The 17,234-nt window shown below is 39.7% G+C and overlaps 1 protein-coding gene across 13 annotated transcripts in view; it reads left to right on the top strand.

The window, feature by feature from the left end:
• The window catches only part of cadps2 (Ca++-dependent secretion activator 2), a 718,900-nt gene that overhangs the window by 633,225 nt on the left and 68,441 nt on the right, over positions 1–17,234 (top strand). For all 13 annotated transcript variants that reach the window (XM_087997417.1, XM_087997409.1, XM_087997412.1 and 10 more), the window contains 3 exons: positions 1,293–1,367; positions 3,845–3,928; positions 5,308–5,340. In XM_087997417.1, the coding sequence (XP_087853543.1) occupies positions 1,293–1,367; positions 3,845–3,928; positions 5,308–5,340 (192 nt within the window). The remainder of the gene's footprint in view (positions 1–1,292; positions 1,368–3,844; positions 3,929–5,307; positions 5,341–17,234) is intronic.

The raw sequence follows: 17,234 nt of genomic DNA, 5'->3' as shown, positions 1-17,234 counted from the left end.
GCTGACCAGGTTCTATCACAAACCCTGCACACTAGTCTTCATGTGGTCCATATTAAAGTGCTGCACTGGGACTGTAGTCCTCAATGTCGCATTTGAAGGATCTCTGATATCTGAGGTATCTGCAGTAGCAAGCAGTTCTATCTTTCTAGCCACATGATTGCCTAAGAAACTCACTCAAGAGGTGAAGAGCAGAAGATAATGAGAGAAAATCAGTTCTGCGCCATGAGTGATGGACACCATGAGACACACTCACCAACATACTCGGACTACAAATGGGATAACTTCTCCCTTGTTTTAGGAATAGCCTTTATGTTAGTTCCAGTAGTGAGCCCGAATCCTGTGGAAAGCTCTGTAGTTAAACTGAGATGAAGTAATCCATTACAGGAAAACACTGCAGAAAATAGAAATGAAAGGCTGGTTCTTTTATACTGCTGACTGGCATTGTTTCAATTTGAATTAATTAGTTTCAGTCATATTTAAGGTTTCATACTCAATAGTCCTTGAATTGACAGGTTAGTCCTTGTAATTAAAACTCCCTACAAATGACAGTCAAACGTATGGAGACAATATTGTCTGTTATTAATGAAAGGTGGGAACACGTTAGATATTTTATTAATCGTAACAATTTAAAGTCTAGCAGTTCACAAAAAAAAGGGAATGGCATGGTTCTTGGAGAATGTTTTGTTCGGCTCTGTATCACCGGTTAATTTATTACTAACCTTCCTGCTTTGTTGACAGAAAAAAAATTTAATTTCATCTTAAGTTAACTTTATTGTCAGCAAGAATTCTGTGAACCAAAGTGAACTGCTGCTTGCTGTGCGAATGCAGAGCCCCTTGTGCAGCTAACAATCAGTGTCTCTCTTTTTTTTCCACAGAGCAGCTTAAATGACTTAAGAGAGTTGTCAGACATAAAATGTTGCATTAATTGAATCTTCTCCTAGCCTTTCATTCATCCAACTGGGCGGGTCTTCAGAAAAAGCACATGGTTGTCCTAATTGCAAAGAAGCCGACAAAAAAGTATCCTTCACATTCCTGTGCCTGAATGAGGTCTGCAACTCAATTCACTCAGATAATAGATCTATTAGCTGCTTAACGCGACAGAGTACATGGGAAGCTTTCCAGCACTGAATGTAAAACAGCATTGGGTGGGGAGATTGGGCTCAAGGTTTTCCATTTGAAATCCCCCAATTATAGCTTTTATTTGTGCTTGAGGTAGAACAAGGCATTGTTTTCAAAATCGCTTCTTCTTTTCTCTGTCAATTTGTAACTTTGTTCTCTTTTTCAAATTGCAGCAGCAGTATCACTCAAAGATCGATGATTTGATTGAAGGAACCTTCAAAGAAATGATTTCCCTTCTGGTTTCAAAGGTAAGAAATGATTTGCTGAGGAGATGCGCTGCTTAATGGATGTGATGGTGCTACAAGGTTCTCCTTGCTCCCGACACTGCTTCAAGGCAAGGTGATGTCAAGTCACCTCATGAATTAAAACTGAACATATTGGAGTTCATTGTGGGCCTATGGCAGTCTTCAAAACACTTAAATCACTGCTTGATTGGTGCTTTACAATAAACTGGGAGCATTTCTCTTTTTCATTTTTATATGCATATCACATGCCATGAATTATACAAATCTAGAGATTGTTTCTTCATTCACTGTAGATTCTAAAAAAAGAATGCAGTGTTTACTCGGCATCAATCATTGGCTGCAGAAAGGCAACATCAGTCTTTGGCACTTGCAATCATTCAATTATGATAAGTCAAAATGTGTGCTGATTCTTTTTTTGTGCGCCTGAGGCAGTCAGTGAAAATATCCGAAACTATGTGCTCAGTATCAAATGTCATGGTGCCTGTTATGATCATCTTCCTTTCTACTCCAAGTAGACATTTCTTACAGCAGTGCTGAGTCTCCATTCATGAGCAGCAGCGCGTCACCATAATAACCCACAAGCCTTTATCACCTAGGAATATCTTCCTCTCAGAATGCTGGCATTGGAAACTGCAGCAGTTACCATTCTTGTAATGTTTATAGCCCATTTGAATCAATTTTGTTATAATTAAAGGGAAATTTGTTATACATCTGTACAAAGATGGCTTATATAAACTGGGTTCAGCTTGACCATCTTAGGACCGATTACCCTCGGTTGAGAGATACAAGACTGCATCCAGTCAGTAATCTGTCCTGCATTGATTACATCTTTCATTGAGTGCCCTGCAATCTGGAGAAAAAGTTTAATTTTGGTGTTTAGAATGTTAGAGGTCAAAACACTTCAACACCTCTTTGCTAATTTTATAAAACATGCCTGGGCGAGAACATGAAAAGAGAAGTAGGCTGCTGAGGTGCTGCACAAATGAAATTCCCCACAAACCACACAAAACAAAAGTCAGTACACACTTTGTCTGCTTATAGTGCCTTTAGCACTGAAAAATGTGTTTAAAGTTTCACGGGAGACCAAAGGAAAAAGATGGGTGCCCAGCCATGGGAGTTAGTGTTTAGGTAGCTGGAGGTGAGTAGTGGATTTTAAAGTTGGTATTGGAAGAGTTGCAAGTGATGGAAAGGTTAAGAAAGGGTATTCTACATAATTAGATCTGGATGCTTAAAGCCAGGTCAATCAATGATATGGCCAAAGGATGCCAAGGATTAACAAAGGAACAGGTTGGTACAGCAGAGAGATTGAAGGTGTGGTGGGTGTTGTAACATGGGCAAAGTGGGAGTGAGGTAAGACAATTGATTTTCGAGAAGGACAAAAGTAATACCTTTGAATTGTTGATTTGGAGTGATTGACATTCAGGATCTAGTGAGGAAAAGAACACAAGAAGCTGGGTTTTGGGTGAGTTGAAACTTACAGAGAGTGGAGGATGGGAGATCAGCTAAGAGAGAACTAGAGTAATCAGGCTGAATTTTCCAACAAGATGAGAGGACAAGCAGAGTGGCAAGAGTAGAGGTCGAGAGGGGAGCCTGACAGCTTCCTGTCACCATGTCAGATTTCCAATTGTAAGGACATCAATGGCTTAGGCACTTGTCAAGAGGCCATTTGAGCCACTCAGTTGGCCAGATAAGGGCTACTTCTTGTTTACTGCCAGCATGATGCCTTTACCAAAAAGGCCCACCAGGGTGTGAGAAGAAAGGTTTAAAAGAGGCAATTTTTTCTCTCACAAGGTGGTTTGTATGTGCAGTGAACTGCCAGAGGAATTGGTATGTGCAGGTTCAGTTACAACATTTAAAATATACTTGGAAAGGTACATGAATAGGAAATGTTTACAGGGACGTGAGCCAAACACAAGCAAGTGGGATTAGTTTAGTTTGGAAACTTGGTCAGCATGGACAAGTTGGACCAAAGGGCGTGTTTCCATGCTGTATGACTCTGTAACCCCATATATGCAGTGCACGTGGTGAGGAAAATGAGGGAGGAGATCTATCTCTCCTGAACAGGTAATATAACTTAATGCTAAGTTTCAAACAGTGTAAGATCATTTTCCACAGCTTATCCTTGTGTACAGGTCATTCTGCTATAACGCGACAGTTGTGTCAAACTGCGATCTAGCTCTATAGGAAATCGCGCTGTGGAAGATGACTAACAGAAAATGACTGTACCTGTTCAGTAGAAGGTTCATGTTATCCAAACAGTATCCACAATTTGTCAATCACATTATAGCCAATCCGCACTGATGAAACGCCCGTTAACACAGAATGGCCTGTATTATTTATAGGGTAACTGGTTAAAATAGTAGATTTGTTGTAATGTGTTCATATCCTATGTGGTGGCGTAGTTTCCTTATGTGTTTCAAGAATCTGTGTTATAGCTCCTCACATGGTTACAACATTTTCTTCTCCCACTCTCCCCCAAGTTTGTGTTCGTACTGGAAGGTGTACTATCCAAGTTGTCAAGATATGATGAAGGAACTTTCTTCTCCTCAATTCTATCATTCACTGTAAGTAATCTGAGGAATTTGTGCTTATCTTTTATGAATAAGGTACTGCAATACTGTATTTGAATTGAAACACGATTGAAAGTCTTGAAATCAAGCATTTGCTTAATTCCTATGGATGGATAAATTAGTTGGGGCTGAGAGCCAAAAGCAGCCTTTCACTTTTGGCTGCAAGAGTCTGTTTGGAGACCACAGACTCGTTTAAATTGAACCAGCAAGTTGCAAGCACCAAAAGGACCTTCCAACCTAAATCATCGGTTTCAAAACAGCCCAGTGCTACTGTGTTGGCAGCAAGGTAGAGAAGAGGCAGTGCCCATGCTACTTCTGTGGGGCTCAAAGAAGGTTCTTCTGTCGCCACAAAAATGATTATATGGCTAAACACCAGTGAAACCGGTCAGAGAGGGCACCCTGCATGATCAAAGCTAGTTCTGTCTTAAACCTGCAGTCATAATCCAATTTTCAGATTGGAATAGGTCACAGTCTGAAACAAAACAATTGTCTCAGCTGCCCAGCAGTAGTCTCATGTAAAGTTCACAGTTGTCCGGTTAATGGGTGTTTAGTCTAAGGCCAGTACTCCATTTCAGCAAATTAAAATTGGCTCCAAAATTTAAGCCTGCAATAGTGAGGAAACTTGCTCCCATGAGTGCATGTCAGAAAATCACACGGATTATAGACTTTATTTCAAGGTTCACCCACTCACAGTCAGAGGTCTTCATCATTTTAATACTCCCCTGATCCTGATAGTATGTGACCGTTTTGAGAATAATTAATTCCGGTATATTGAGGGCCTATGCCAGCAACTTTATTTGCTCCAAGACACGGTAAAGTGCTTTTAGCTTCTTGAGTTCTGAAATTGATATCCAGGAATGCACATCCACAGTTGTTCAGCAACAGGACAAATGGTTTCTATCATCTGTTATCCTCTGATAATCGTTCCCTTCCTCAAGTATTGTGCCATACCTCAGACTCTTTCCACATTTATCCAACATCACACCACAGCTTGGCTCTGTCTTGTCTCGCTCAGAATGGAGTAGGCCTGGCCATTATAGTTCTACTTGACTTCTTCTGAATGAAGCATCACAGGAGGATAAGGATAAGCAGCCAGTGCATTCCAATGATGTGTTGTGGTAGTGCACTCTTGGCTGGCTGTAAACAAATCAGGGCAAAATATGTTGTTAAATGTAAATGCCAGTGTGCTGATTCTGCAAATTTAGCCAAGCAGTTTAGCAATCAACTGTGAATATGGAACAAATATCAGCTTGTAGCTGGTGAGCAGGAGGATTGGAGACTCCAGCCATAGCTCTGTGGTGGGGAAAGAGTTCAAGAGTTGTCTGGCTTTCACTGTAGCCTCATAACTAATTGTTTTTTCTCTTCCCCTGAAGGTGAAAGCTGCTGCAAAGTACGTTGATGTACCTGTAAGTATTGCTACTTTTTCATTTCATTTTTTGAGTATTGATTCAGAAAATCAGTGAGTTATTGATGTTGACACTGCAACCTTGAAATAGGAATGTGTTGCATTTCCTGGTGCAAACCTAAATCGCCTGGAGGTGCACAGAAAAATTTCCAGAAAATGTTGCATTTTTCAATTTATTGCTTTATTTCTCTTAACATCACAGCATTTTTAGTCCTACTTTCTGGCTATATTAAAAATGGAGCTGGTATTATCTGGATTCCACAGTGTCTAATACAGGAAAGTGTGGACATTTTCTCTGTTGTGCTAAAACAATAATGGTAGTCAATCATATCAATTGATTAATGAATTATTTGTTTCATGGGTGGGTAGATGATTGAAAAGGTGGGATACAGAGGGGAGAATAGTGAATTTTCTTAACACTTCTTATTGTTTTAATTCTTAAATGCCTGAAGGACACTGATGGCACTTATTATTATTCTGAGTTTGAAGCTTTCCGATATGTTAATGATAAAAGCAAAGAATAACTCTTCTTTGGACTGAAAGGGGTTGCAGAAGTGATTATGCTGTTGAAAGCAAGGAAAAGGAGCAAGTGAAATAGATGACACAATTGCACCCAGAGCAAAAGGCAAAGAGTATGCTAATGGTAGTAGAGAAGAGATATAAATGAAATGTAGATGTTATTAGTAGGTGCTAACAGCATAAAAAGGGTCAACTTTATTGGGTGTGAACCCCTGCAACAAGACACTCAGGAAAGAAGGAGTAATCAAAATGGAGGACATAAATTATGGTCTGAAGTTTTTGAACTCAATGCTGAGTCCCAAAGGCAAATTATTGCACATAGAAAAGGAGCATGAGTTTGTGTTGGACTTGGCTGATCACTACAAGAGGCCAAGGATAGAAATGTGAGCATGAAAGCAGCAAGCAACCGGAAGACTGGGGTCTGTACTTGCAATAGATAGAAAAGGTGATCCACAACATTCACTCAGTCTGAGTTTGGTTTTGCTAATGTAGAGGAGATGGCATTGTGAACAGCAAATTCATTAGGTTAGCTTGAAATTACTGCTTCACCTGGAAGGAGGTAAAGAGGCAAGTAATTTACTTTCTGCAATTATTTAGGAAAATGAGAAGGTTTGAATGAAGATGTGCTGGGAGTAACAGAGGAGTGGACAAAGTTGTCCTGGATGATAAGAGCAAAAGGAACAGAATTTGGTCATTTGGCCCATCAAATCTGCTCCACCATTTGTGGCTGTTGTGTTTCTAAAACCCATTCTCCTGTCTTCTCCCTGTAACCCTTGATCCCTTTACTAATCAAAAAATCAATCTATCTGATCCTTAAACACAGTCAATGACTTGGTCTTCACAACCTTCTGCGGCAATGAGTTCCACAGGTCGAGAGAATGATAACTGCAGAATGCAATTTTGTGATGATATCAAACTCGAGGTGGCAAAAATGACTGAGGATGATGCTTTGAATAAAGAGGGTGATAAGGTGGAAAGTGAGGGCAAGGGGAACCCTGTCCTGTTCTCAAAGGGTGGAAAGGGGCAGAACTATGGGAAATGGGTCAGACATGGCTGAGGGTCAGGCACGGTGTGGAGAATCCTCAGTTGAGGCAAAATCGAGACTTTTCAGAATCACTCGCATAGAAGGTGGTATCATTGGAATAAATACAAGTGAAAGTGAGAAACGAGGAGAATGGAATAGAGTGGGGGGAGGAAGTGTTGTAACTGTGCATTTATAATGGATAGTGGAAGTCTATCCCCGGAAATGGAAACAGCAAAGTTAAGAAAGGGAAAGGGAGAGTCAGAGATTGATGAGGGGAAAATGAGAAAAGAATAAAAGTTGGAAGTAAAATTGATTAACATTGGGGAGGGAGTTCCAGGATGTTGACCCAGTGCCATTGAAGGAACTGCCAGAAATTTCAAAATCGGGATAGTGAGCGGCTTGGAGGAAAACTTGCAGCTGATGGTGTTCCCATGTATCGACTGCACTTGTTTTTCCAGGTGGAAGTAAAAGGAGCCTTTGTGAACTTCTGCAGCACATCTTGTAGATGATGCATGCTGCTGCTACTGAGTGTCAGGGTGGAGGGAGTGGATGTTTATGGATGTGATGTCAATCTAGTGGCTGCTTTATCCTGGATGCTGTCTTGAGTGCAGTCATCCAGGCAAGTGACAAGCACTCCAAGGCACTCCTAACTTATACCTTCTAGATGTGCTTAGGGTTAGGGTTTACTCACTGCAGGATTTCGAGCCTCTGACCTGCTCATGTAGTCATAGTATTTATATGGTAAGACTACTACAGTTTCTGGTCAAAGTTAACCCATAGGATGTTGGTAGCAGGGAGGTTCAGTGATGCTAATGACATTGAATATCAAGGGTAATGATTAGATTGTATCTTTCTGGAGATGGTAATTGCCTGGCATTTGTGTAGCACAAGTATTAGTATGAGTTGGAGAGATCGCCAAATGAGACAGTCCTGGGAACAATAGTTTGCTGTTAAGAGTCTGGTTATGATAAGGGATGGACAGGCAGAAGATGTTAGTTGATGTTTTAAACTGTATTCTTTATCTTATTCCATACTTAAAAGAAACTTTTTAAAAATTTAATTTGGTAAGTGATGGCAGGAAAATTAAATTTTTATCGATCCAGTTGGAAACACAAACAAGCTAGTTTTACTTTAAATGTAAAAAATGCGTAAAGAAAAGAGCACTTTATGATGCTTCAGTACAGGTTACAGTTTTACTGTTCACTGAAGAGCAAAGTGACTGCTGTATACCAGAAGACAATTCAAGTTGTAAGCTCTGTGTTAATCTATTCATTAGACTGCAGCTTGTTAATTGTATAAAGCCACTCATGTTAGCCAAAGTGTTCTTTATGTAGTCTGTTATTATTGAGTTATAAAGGAAAGAATGGATTACATTACAATTGTGTTTAGCTCTGGTTTCAGATGACATCACATTACAAGACAAAACTTGAGTAGTTTCTACCAATGGTTTCAACTTTGAGATGCCTTGGTGTCATTGTTGTAGTAGTAATTTCCATTACAGGTACAAATGTTAGACTTATATTTCCTCAGAGTCAACCACAACTCTCAACTATAAATCTGATGTAAGGCAACTAGTGTGGAACTAACCAAGGTATTCCCACTGGGGGCTGAACTATTCCCTATGCTTCTCGGTGACCTCAGGGTGAAAAGGAACTTTGTCTGGCAAGATAGTTTAACTCATTGCATTAGTTGTTTACTGCTCTTATCTCTATAGCACCAACATACTGTCCTCAGGCAGAATGTGGGCTTACATTACGAGTGAACGGTGATAGTGTAGACTGCCTTTTTCCTATCTGGAACCTTAGAATTTCAAATGCTTTGAAATGGGGTTATTGCTAAGACAGAGGGAGGTTGAAAGATCATCATAATATGGCTACCAATCTTGCCATCATTGAACTCTGTGCAACTTCCCAGCATCTCATTTTGCTCTGCCTATTTATCATTGTAGTTGGATGACTAATCAATGCCCACACTTTTATGGGTGCTGTAATTTTACCCTGACTTCGCTGGGTCTTTGAATTTCCAAAAGAGTCAGAGCCTGTCCACCTGGTGCAGCAAGATTATGTGTCATCAGACTTGGTGTCAGATAATGAATGTTTTCCACCTAAATTAATAATATTTTGTGCTGTATGCCTTGAATGTTTATGCAATTTTCACCCCATTGCTTCAGTTTGTGTTTTGGATCTTTCAGGAAGAATTTTATTCCTCTGTTCACCTCTTACTTTTGGCCACTGAAGTGGCACAATTGATATCACTTCTTCAATTGGCTGATCTTTGTAGATTTCCTTGTTGAGGGATTGAGAGCAGTAAATTTTCAGTCTGAGTTTAGAACAAGAGGCAAAATAACAATCAAAATAGAGGAAGCTTCTCAATCTCTTTAGGTTAATGTTCAATTCCCACAATGGACTGACCTGACCTAATAACAAAGTCAACATAAAGTTAAACTTAAAAAACATAGAAAGAACTGCAAGTGCTGAAAATCAGAAACAGAAATTGCAGGACAGACTCAGCAGGTCTGGCAGCATCTGTTATGAAGGGTCACGGAAACCGAAATGTCAACTCTGATTTCTCTTCATGGATGCTGTGGACCTGCTGAGATTATCCAGCAAGTTCTGTTTTTGTTTATGAAGTTAACTTGTAACTTGTTGGACATACAAAATGCAAGCATAAAACTCTGGAAACACTAAATTTGGCCATGATGTATCTCTGGAGATAGAAACAAGTGTTAACATTTCAGGTCAATGACCTTGTGTTCAAGCTAGTGATCTAGCAAGTAACTCAGGCAGCAATGTCCGGGAAGCATCTTTCCAGACTGGAAACTGTTCATCAAAGAGTCTGAGTTGTTCACTTCACTAATGTTTACTTACAATTGACCTAAAGTACATTAGAGCCATCCCCTGCACTGTTGGCTGAGCCCACCAACCTCTGATCCCCTCCCCCTTACTCTGTTCAACAGCCCTCAAAGCCAAGTCCTGAGAAAAGTCAACTTGGGATTCTTGTTGGTTTTCAAGCCGCCTTGCAAGACCATTATCATCTGGTTACCTACTGCCCCTAGTGTACGGAAACTGACAAAAGAAGGAATGAATGAGTCTGGATTTTCAGAGTGATCCATGTTCAATCAATTACTTTGAACTAAAATTGTTGTTGTTCGCCACCATTTTAAGGTGCCAAGATCCTATAAGCAGTATGAAAATGTAAGTTCAGTTCATCTGTTTATAGTCATAATGATAATTTGAAGAAGTAATGTAAGCCTGAAAAATTCTCCACAGTTGGAGTGCTATGTGAATGCTTTTGTGAAATGCCGTTAGTTTGGAGAAAGTAACAGAGCAGTCAGTGAAACCACATATCATGTTTCTTTCTGTCTGAAACCATATCCTGGGGCAACCAAACAAAACTGCCATGGGTGCTGCAAGCTTTGCTCCAACAACGTGCCATGTATCTAACTCCAGCATCTCTACTAAAAATGCCAGAGACGCTACCTGTCTGTCGCTGACAATAAAATCCAGAATCCTCTATGAACAAAGAACTTCAGATGCTGGAAATCAGAAACAAAATCAGAAATTACCGGAAAAACTCAGTAGGTCTGGCAGCATCTGTGGAGAGAAAGCGGGGTTAATGTTTCGGGTCCAGTGAATCTTCTTCAGAACTGAAGAAGGATCACTGGTTCCGAAACATTAATCCTCTCTGAATGACTGCACAGATGTATCTGATGAACTTTTCTGCAATAGCAACCAAACCTTGCAGATTATGTTTAATAGTCATAGACAAATGTGTAAAATGATCATTTTGAGATAGATAATTTATTTTTAATGGAGGTTCAATGTTGTTCAAATCCTTCAAGCAAATGCTGACCAGTGCAAATTGATATTTCTGCAAATACTTTTCCATAGCCTGTCTGCCCTTGCCACTTGTTTTTCTGCATCTCAGTTTTCACAATACTTCGTACCTAATTCTAAAGGATTAGTGCCTGTGCTGCTGTCTGCAGCTTGTGGAATGAAAGATGGTGCATGTTGTGCAAGTCTCTTCAGGCTCTTGAGGAAACCTTTAGAAATGCAAGAGCTGCATATCTTACAATAGTTAACTATCTGACACTCCATCCAATAATACTCATTGACAATGCTTTCTGTTGTAAACCATGATGTTGTCGTTTACCTTATGCTTGTCCATCAAATAGGAAGAACAGGCAGGACCAGGTTAATGAATATGATGGGACTGGCAGTCTGAAGTGTATTTGTTTTAATGCAAGCATTAAGACAGCTAAGGTAGATGATGGATAGTACATTGCACTATGTTGTTTTAGCCATTATAAAAACTTGGTTGACAGTAGATCAGAACTAGCAGCTTAATATTCATACAATTTGACACTTCCAGCAAGATAAAGAGGGATGTAAATGGGGCAGAAGAGTTGCATTATTGTTTAAGGAGACTATCACAGCAGCAGTAGGAGTGAACATCTTGGATGGCTCATCCAGTGAGGCCATATGGATAGAAGGCAGTAATAAGAAATGTGCAATCGCCTTTATGGAGTTGTACTTTATCTCCTCCTGGCTATTGGGAGGTCTAGAGGAACAGATATGTCAGTAGATCATGGAAGGATGTAAAAACAACAAAGTTGTTGTCAGGTGATTTTAACTTCATCAATATTGGCTGGGACCCCCTTAGTGTCATGGGATTGGATGCAGCAGAATTTATTAAAAAAACCAGGAGAGTTCCTTGAAACTATATGGAGATTGTCCATCTATGGACGGGACATATTAGACCTTGTATTGAGAAATAAGTATAGCCAGGTTACCGGGTTTTCAGTGGGGGAGAATTTTGGGAACAGTGATCATAATTCTGTAAGTTTTAGGATAATTATGAGTAAGGAAAGCACTGGTCATTGATGAAAGTGCTAAACAGGGGGAAGGCTAATTACAACAATATTAGGTAGGAACTGGAGAAATTAGATTGGGTGCAACTGTTTGAGGGTAAATCCACATTTGACATGTGGAAATCTTTTAAAGGCCAGTTGATCAGAGTTCAGGTCTAGCATGTTCCTGTGAGGATGAAAGATAAGGATGGCAAGATTTGGGAACCCTGGATGATGAGATAGTGAAAGTTTGTTCAAATAGGAAATGGAAGCATGTGCAGAGTTTAGGAAACTGAAATCAAACAAAACCCTTGAGAAATTCAATTGGAGCAGAAAAATATTTAAACAAAGAATTTGGAGGGCTACAAGGGACAGTTAACTATTCTTGGCGAGTAGGATTAAGGAGAATTCCAAAGTATGTTATATCTGTATTCGGAGTAAGAGTACTATTTTCTATGCTTGTATGACAGTGAATGAAGAAATAATACCTAATCTTGGGCAAGGTCCCTGGCTTTCCCTTCCAGTACCACTTCAGTGCTACAGAATATACAAGATTTTCATGAAGTGGGGGAAATTGGGAAAGGGAAACAGGTTGGGAGGGTGGGAATTGGTAGCAGTGGGGAACCAAACAGGCAAACCCAAGTGTGAACTAAGCACCCTGTGTCATCTGGATATTTGAGGGAGTACAGGGTGGGGGTCAAACCCTTCGATGTGGTTGCAGCCTGTTGATGGAATAGCCTTCGCCTCCTTGCAGCAGGGTAGTGGTGAAGGGGTGTGTGGGGAAGGCTGGAGACATCCTGCGAAACTGCCCAATGTGGATAGGCTGGGCTGCAAGTGGAGCAGCCATGGCCACTGGTCAACCTATTCAACCATAACTGGTAGCTCTGGCCAAGGTGTATGTTTTGTGCCATTCACAAGCCTTCAGAGTATACTGCTGTTTCAAGGCACAGCCTTGTTCACCAACTCATTGGCTGTCCCACCTGAAGAGGCCCACCTGCCAATTAAATTGAAAACCTCCTCAAGATCCCTTCAATCCACTTGGAATTCAGCCTAGGTACAGGTTCCAGGCACTATATTTTAACCCTGTATTGCTCAAAACTGTTATCGCAGTTAAATTGTGGATTTCTGAAGGGCAGGTTGTAAACACTTGTAGTATTTTGAATCTTCAGAGTTAAGAGCCTTATTATGTTTGCATTATTTTCTCCTGGATACTTGTCAGACAAATGGTTTGTGTTTTAGAATCTGGTGACCACCTTCATTAACTGCTGTTTCTTTAATCTGATCATCTAACTCCCAACTATCCTCGTTAAAGATCAGTAATTCATAGAGTATTCATCAATTAAAGTTGGCCGTAAAGCCACTGTTATATGTTACGTGCAATGCATCCAAATGACACTTACATACAATTCAAGCAATCTCTTAACAATAAATCTTTGACGTGAATATTTTTGTTCCTGTTCTTCAAAACATTTCCTTTGTTTGTGTGTGAGCTACACGTATGAACAAGCACTAGAAACACAATAATTAACTTGCTACTGCATTTTTCTCACAGTTTTTCAAAAAGGAACTTGGATTTCATGCTTGATTAGCTCAGTTTCTTTTGGTCAGGGTTGTACTTGGACACAGCTGATCAGAACAGCAAAGCCAACTCTTTCCTTTTAAAAAGAAAAAGCAAATCTTCCTGTTGTTTCCTTGATGCATTTGTGCTCATCAGAATGATAATGGAACATCTTGACACCTTGTCAGCACCGAGCACTCCTGAGTCAGGTACAGCAGTGGCCGAATGCAAACTAAACCCTTCTAATTACACACAAAATGTGCACAATTTCCAAACTCAGCGTGAAATTTTCCACTTGCCACACTCATCCCCTTTACAAGATTACTAATTTAGTGCCAATTTGTGTCAAGTTATAGGAATTTTGTACTGAGGACTTCACACCCTAGAATGAGATAAGCAGTTACCAAGGGCTATCTCATTCTCAGCTCCTGAAGCAACAGATAGGTAGGAAATCTTCATCACACCAGTTGGGCAAGATTCAAACACAAGTCATATAATTATAGAATCACTGAAATTATAACACTGGAGGCAATGCAGACAATCATGCTTCCACCGTATGAACTCTTCAAACGGAGTATCTGCCTCTGATGTATTTCACTGCCTTGTCTCCATGTTCAGTTAGATCTGTTTTTTCAATTTCCAGTTCCATTTTAAATGACGTATTTGCATCAAGTAGCTGCTTGTCAAGTATTCCACAACTTAACCATCCGCTAAGTGAATAAATAACTTCTAATTTTAATTAATATAGCTAGTAATTAAGGTTAGACGGTTTGGTCTTAGCTGCTAGTTGATTAATTGACATCCCAAAAGAAATCTTGAAATGCGGTGGTGGTGTCCTTACCTCTGAACCAGGAAACATGAGGTTCAAGTCCCACCTACTCCAGAGGTATGTAATAATATCTCTGAACAGGTTGATTAGGAAAATATAAAAATTAAAATGTACAGAAAAATAAAGAAGGTGCAGCTGGGACTGGGTGACAGAACAATCGGACTGTTACAGTCAATAAACTTTCTGCACAAAGTCCACACTTCTTATTTTCTGTTTGACTAGCCTCTACCAAATTGTATTCACAGCTTCCATCTTCATTCTACTCATTACCATTCTGACCCTGAGCCTTGTCTTAATGATAACAGTTTCACTTCTTCACCGATTCAGAATTGAAGCCCCTTCCAGAGATTTAAGCAGATAATCCAAAGGGACACTTCAGTGTAGTACTAAGGGAATGCTACACTGTCAAAGATGGCATACAGTGGATGAGATGTCAAACTGAGGCCCCTCTTCCCACTTGAGTGCACATAAAAGATCTCATGACACCATTTTGCAAAACAGCAGAGTACTGATCTTTAAAAAAATCCCTAAAACAGACTCTGGTCACTTATTCATTTTGCTGATGCCTTTTTAGTTGCTGTTTTTCCCAACATGGAACAATAATTAAATAATCCATGAAAACTATTTCATAAGTTACAAACTTTTTCCCCTTTGAGTATTGCATGCAGTCTTGGTCTCCTTGGCTAAGATATATTTGCCATTGAAGGAGGGCAACAGAGGTTCAATAGGCTGATACTAGTGATGGCAGGACAGTACTATGAGGAGAGATTCATTCAACTGGACCTCAATTCACTAGAGTTTAGAAGAAAGAGAGGGGATCTGATTGAAGCATATAAAATTCTAACAGGACTAGACAGACTAGATGCAGGGAGGCTGTTTTCCCTGGTTGTGGAGTCTGAACGAGGGACACAGTCTTGGGATATGGGGTTGACCATTTTGGACTGAGATCATGAAAATATTTTCCACTCAAAAGCTAGTGATTCTCTACCGCAGAACATTATGGAGGATAAGTAACAAAATGCATTCAAGAGAGAGAGTTTATTTTACATAGATGCATTTTTATATGTTTAAAGGTATCAAGGGGTATGGACAGAAAGCAGCAATGTGGCATTAAGATAGAGGATCAGCTATGATCATGATGAATGACAGCAAAGACTCAAAACACCAAGTGGTCTGCTCCAGCTCCTAGATTCTATGTTTCTGTAAGATGTTCTGATACAGTCAAAAGCATTCTATCACCATAGGTTTCTTCTTTTATTTCTGTGTCTCTTTGCTGAATCTTTGAGAGTAAAAATATTTGGGATTATGTACACAGTCAGTCATTTATAATTTGGGAATTAAATACCAATTAACCTTCTCTGCTCCAGTGAAAATTCTCTTTCTTTTTTCATTACAAGAACAGTCATTCTCTACATCATTCCTCATGATTGTTCCTTGTATCTTTTCAGGCTTTTGACAGCCTTTAAATTCTTTGCTCAGAAATGTATGTAACACACCAACAGTCACATGTCAGTATTGTTCAAAAATTCAATATCAGTTTGTTCTATTTTATGCTTTTCTTCTTTATATAAATTCCTGAATCCAATTTGTTCCCCCAATGCTTAAATTGCACCCCATCTTTTAAGGATCTTTTATAACAATTTTGTTCTGCTTCTCAGTTTCACTAAGGACCTTGACTTTCATTTTTGTTTATTTTCACAGTTCTTTAACCCAAAATGTCCTAATTCACTTTTAATTCCTATACATTTAACCTGCTCCCTTTCCAAATTTGTGAACTTTCTACAGACAATGGGCATCACGGTGGCTCAGTGGTTAGCACTGCTGCCTCACAGTGCCAGGGACTCGGGTTTGATTCCAGCCTCGGGCAACTGTCTGTGTGGAGTTTGCGTGTTCTCCCATGTCTGCGTGAGTTTCCTCCAGTTGATCTGTTTTCATCCCACAGTCCAAAAGATGGGCAGGTTAGGTGAATTGACCATGCTAAATTGCCCGTCATGTTCATTAGTCAAGGGAAATGTAGAGTAATATAGGGGTAGGGGAATGGGTCTGCATGGGATACTCTTCAGAGGGTTGACATGGACTTGTTGGGCCAATGGCATGTTTCCACACTGTAGAGATTCAATGAATTGCATTCACCTCCAATTGGCCAAAAGGCCTGAATTAACTGTATTAACAAACATGAATATAAATCTTCAGTACCCATTTTCAAATCATTGATGTAAATGGACAACATAAATGCTGACAAATACCTATGAGAATTCCTACAACCTATATTTTACTAAAATGAGAAATATCAACTTTCTGTCCCTTTGTTTTAGGCACCTTGCTAGCTCTGTTGCCTTACAGGTAAAACCTATTTGATACCATGCATCTTAAATTTTGTTTTGAAAAGCTTCACTACAGTGCCTTACCAAACACGTGTCAGTCAAATTGTTTTGCCTCTAGTGACTTCACTTCAAAAGCATTCAATCAGAAACTCCCTAAAATCTTTAAATTTGCTCTTTCTCCTAACAGTCACAATACTAAAGGGCAGTCCCTGACTGAATCTCTCTGCATCCTGTCAATGAGCAAGAATTGCTACCCTACTTGATTAGATACTGAAAAACTGCATTCCAAATTGCGTGAACTAATTTTGCATCAGGATATCAGAGTCATTCTTCTGAGAAATATCGCTGATATTATTGCCCCAATCTATTTACAACTGCACACTGTATCCAAATCAATTTTAAGTACGGTCATTGGTTGGAATCCAACAAATAGAAAATGAACTGAAGAATGGAGCTTTGTCACAATGTGATTTTCTACTAAATGATGAATACTCCCGATTCCTCTATTCTGGCTGTACCCAAGCAGTCTCTTTTTTGAAATTAAATCATTCAAAATTGACATTTTTTTTTCATTCCTCACATGTGGTCCACAGGTTCAAGTTCTAAATTGAAGCAAAGCAAATTTTGATGGAATTAGACAAGAGCTTGTAGGGATAGACTAGAGTAGTTTGTTTGCAGGCAAAGAGACCTCTGGCAAGTGGGAGGCCTTTGTAAATGAGATAGCTAGATTTCAAGATCGATATGTTCCTGTGAGGGTGAAGGACAAGGTTGACAGGAATAGGGAGTCCTGGA

Source organism: Chiloscyllium plagiosum, unplaced genomic scaffold, assembly GCF_037043375.1.
Source record: "Chiloscyllium plagiosum isolate Xiang-an unplaced genomic scaffold, Cpla_swu_hap1 HiC_scaffold_19, whole genome shotgun sequence".
In the NCBI taxonomy this organism is placed as follows: Eukaryota; Metazoa; Chordata; class Chondrichthyes; order Orectolobiformes; family Hemiscylliidae; genus Chiloscyllium; species Chiloscyllium plagiosum.
Note: the sequence above shows the minus strand (reverse complement) of the source record. Positions and strands in the feature narration are given on the sequence as shown.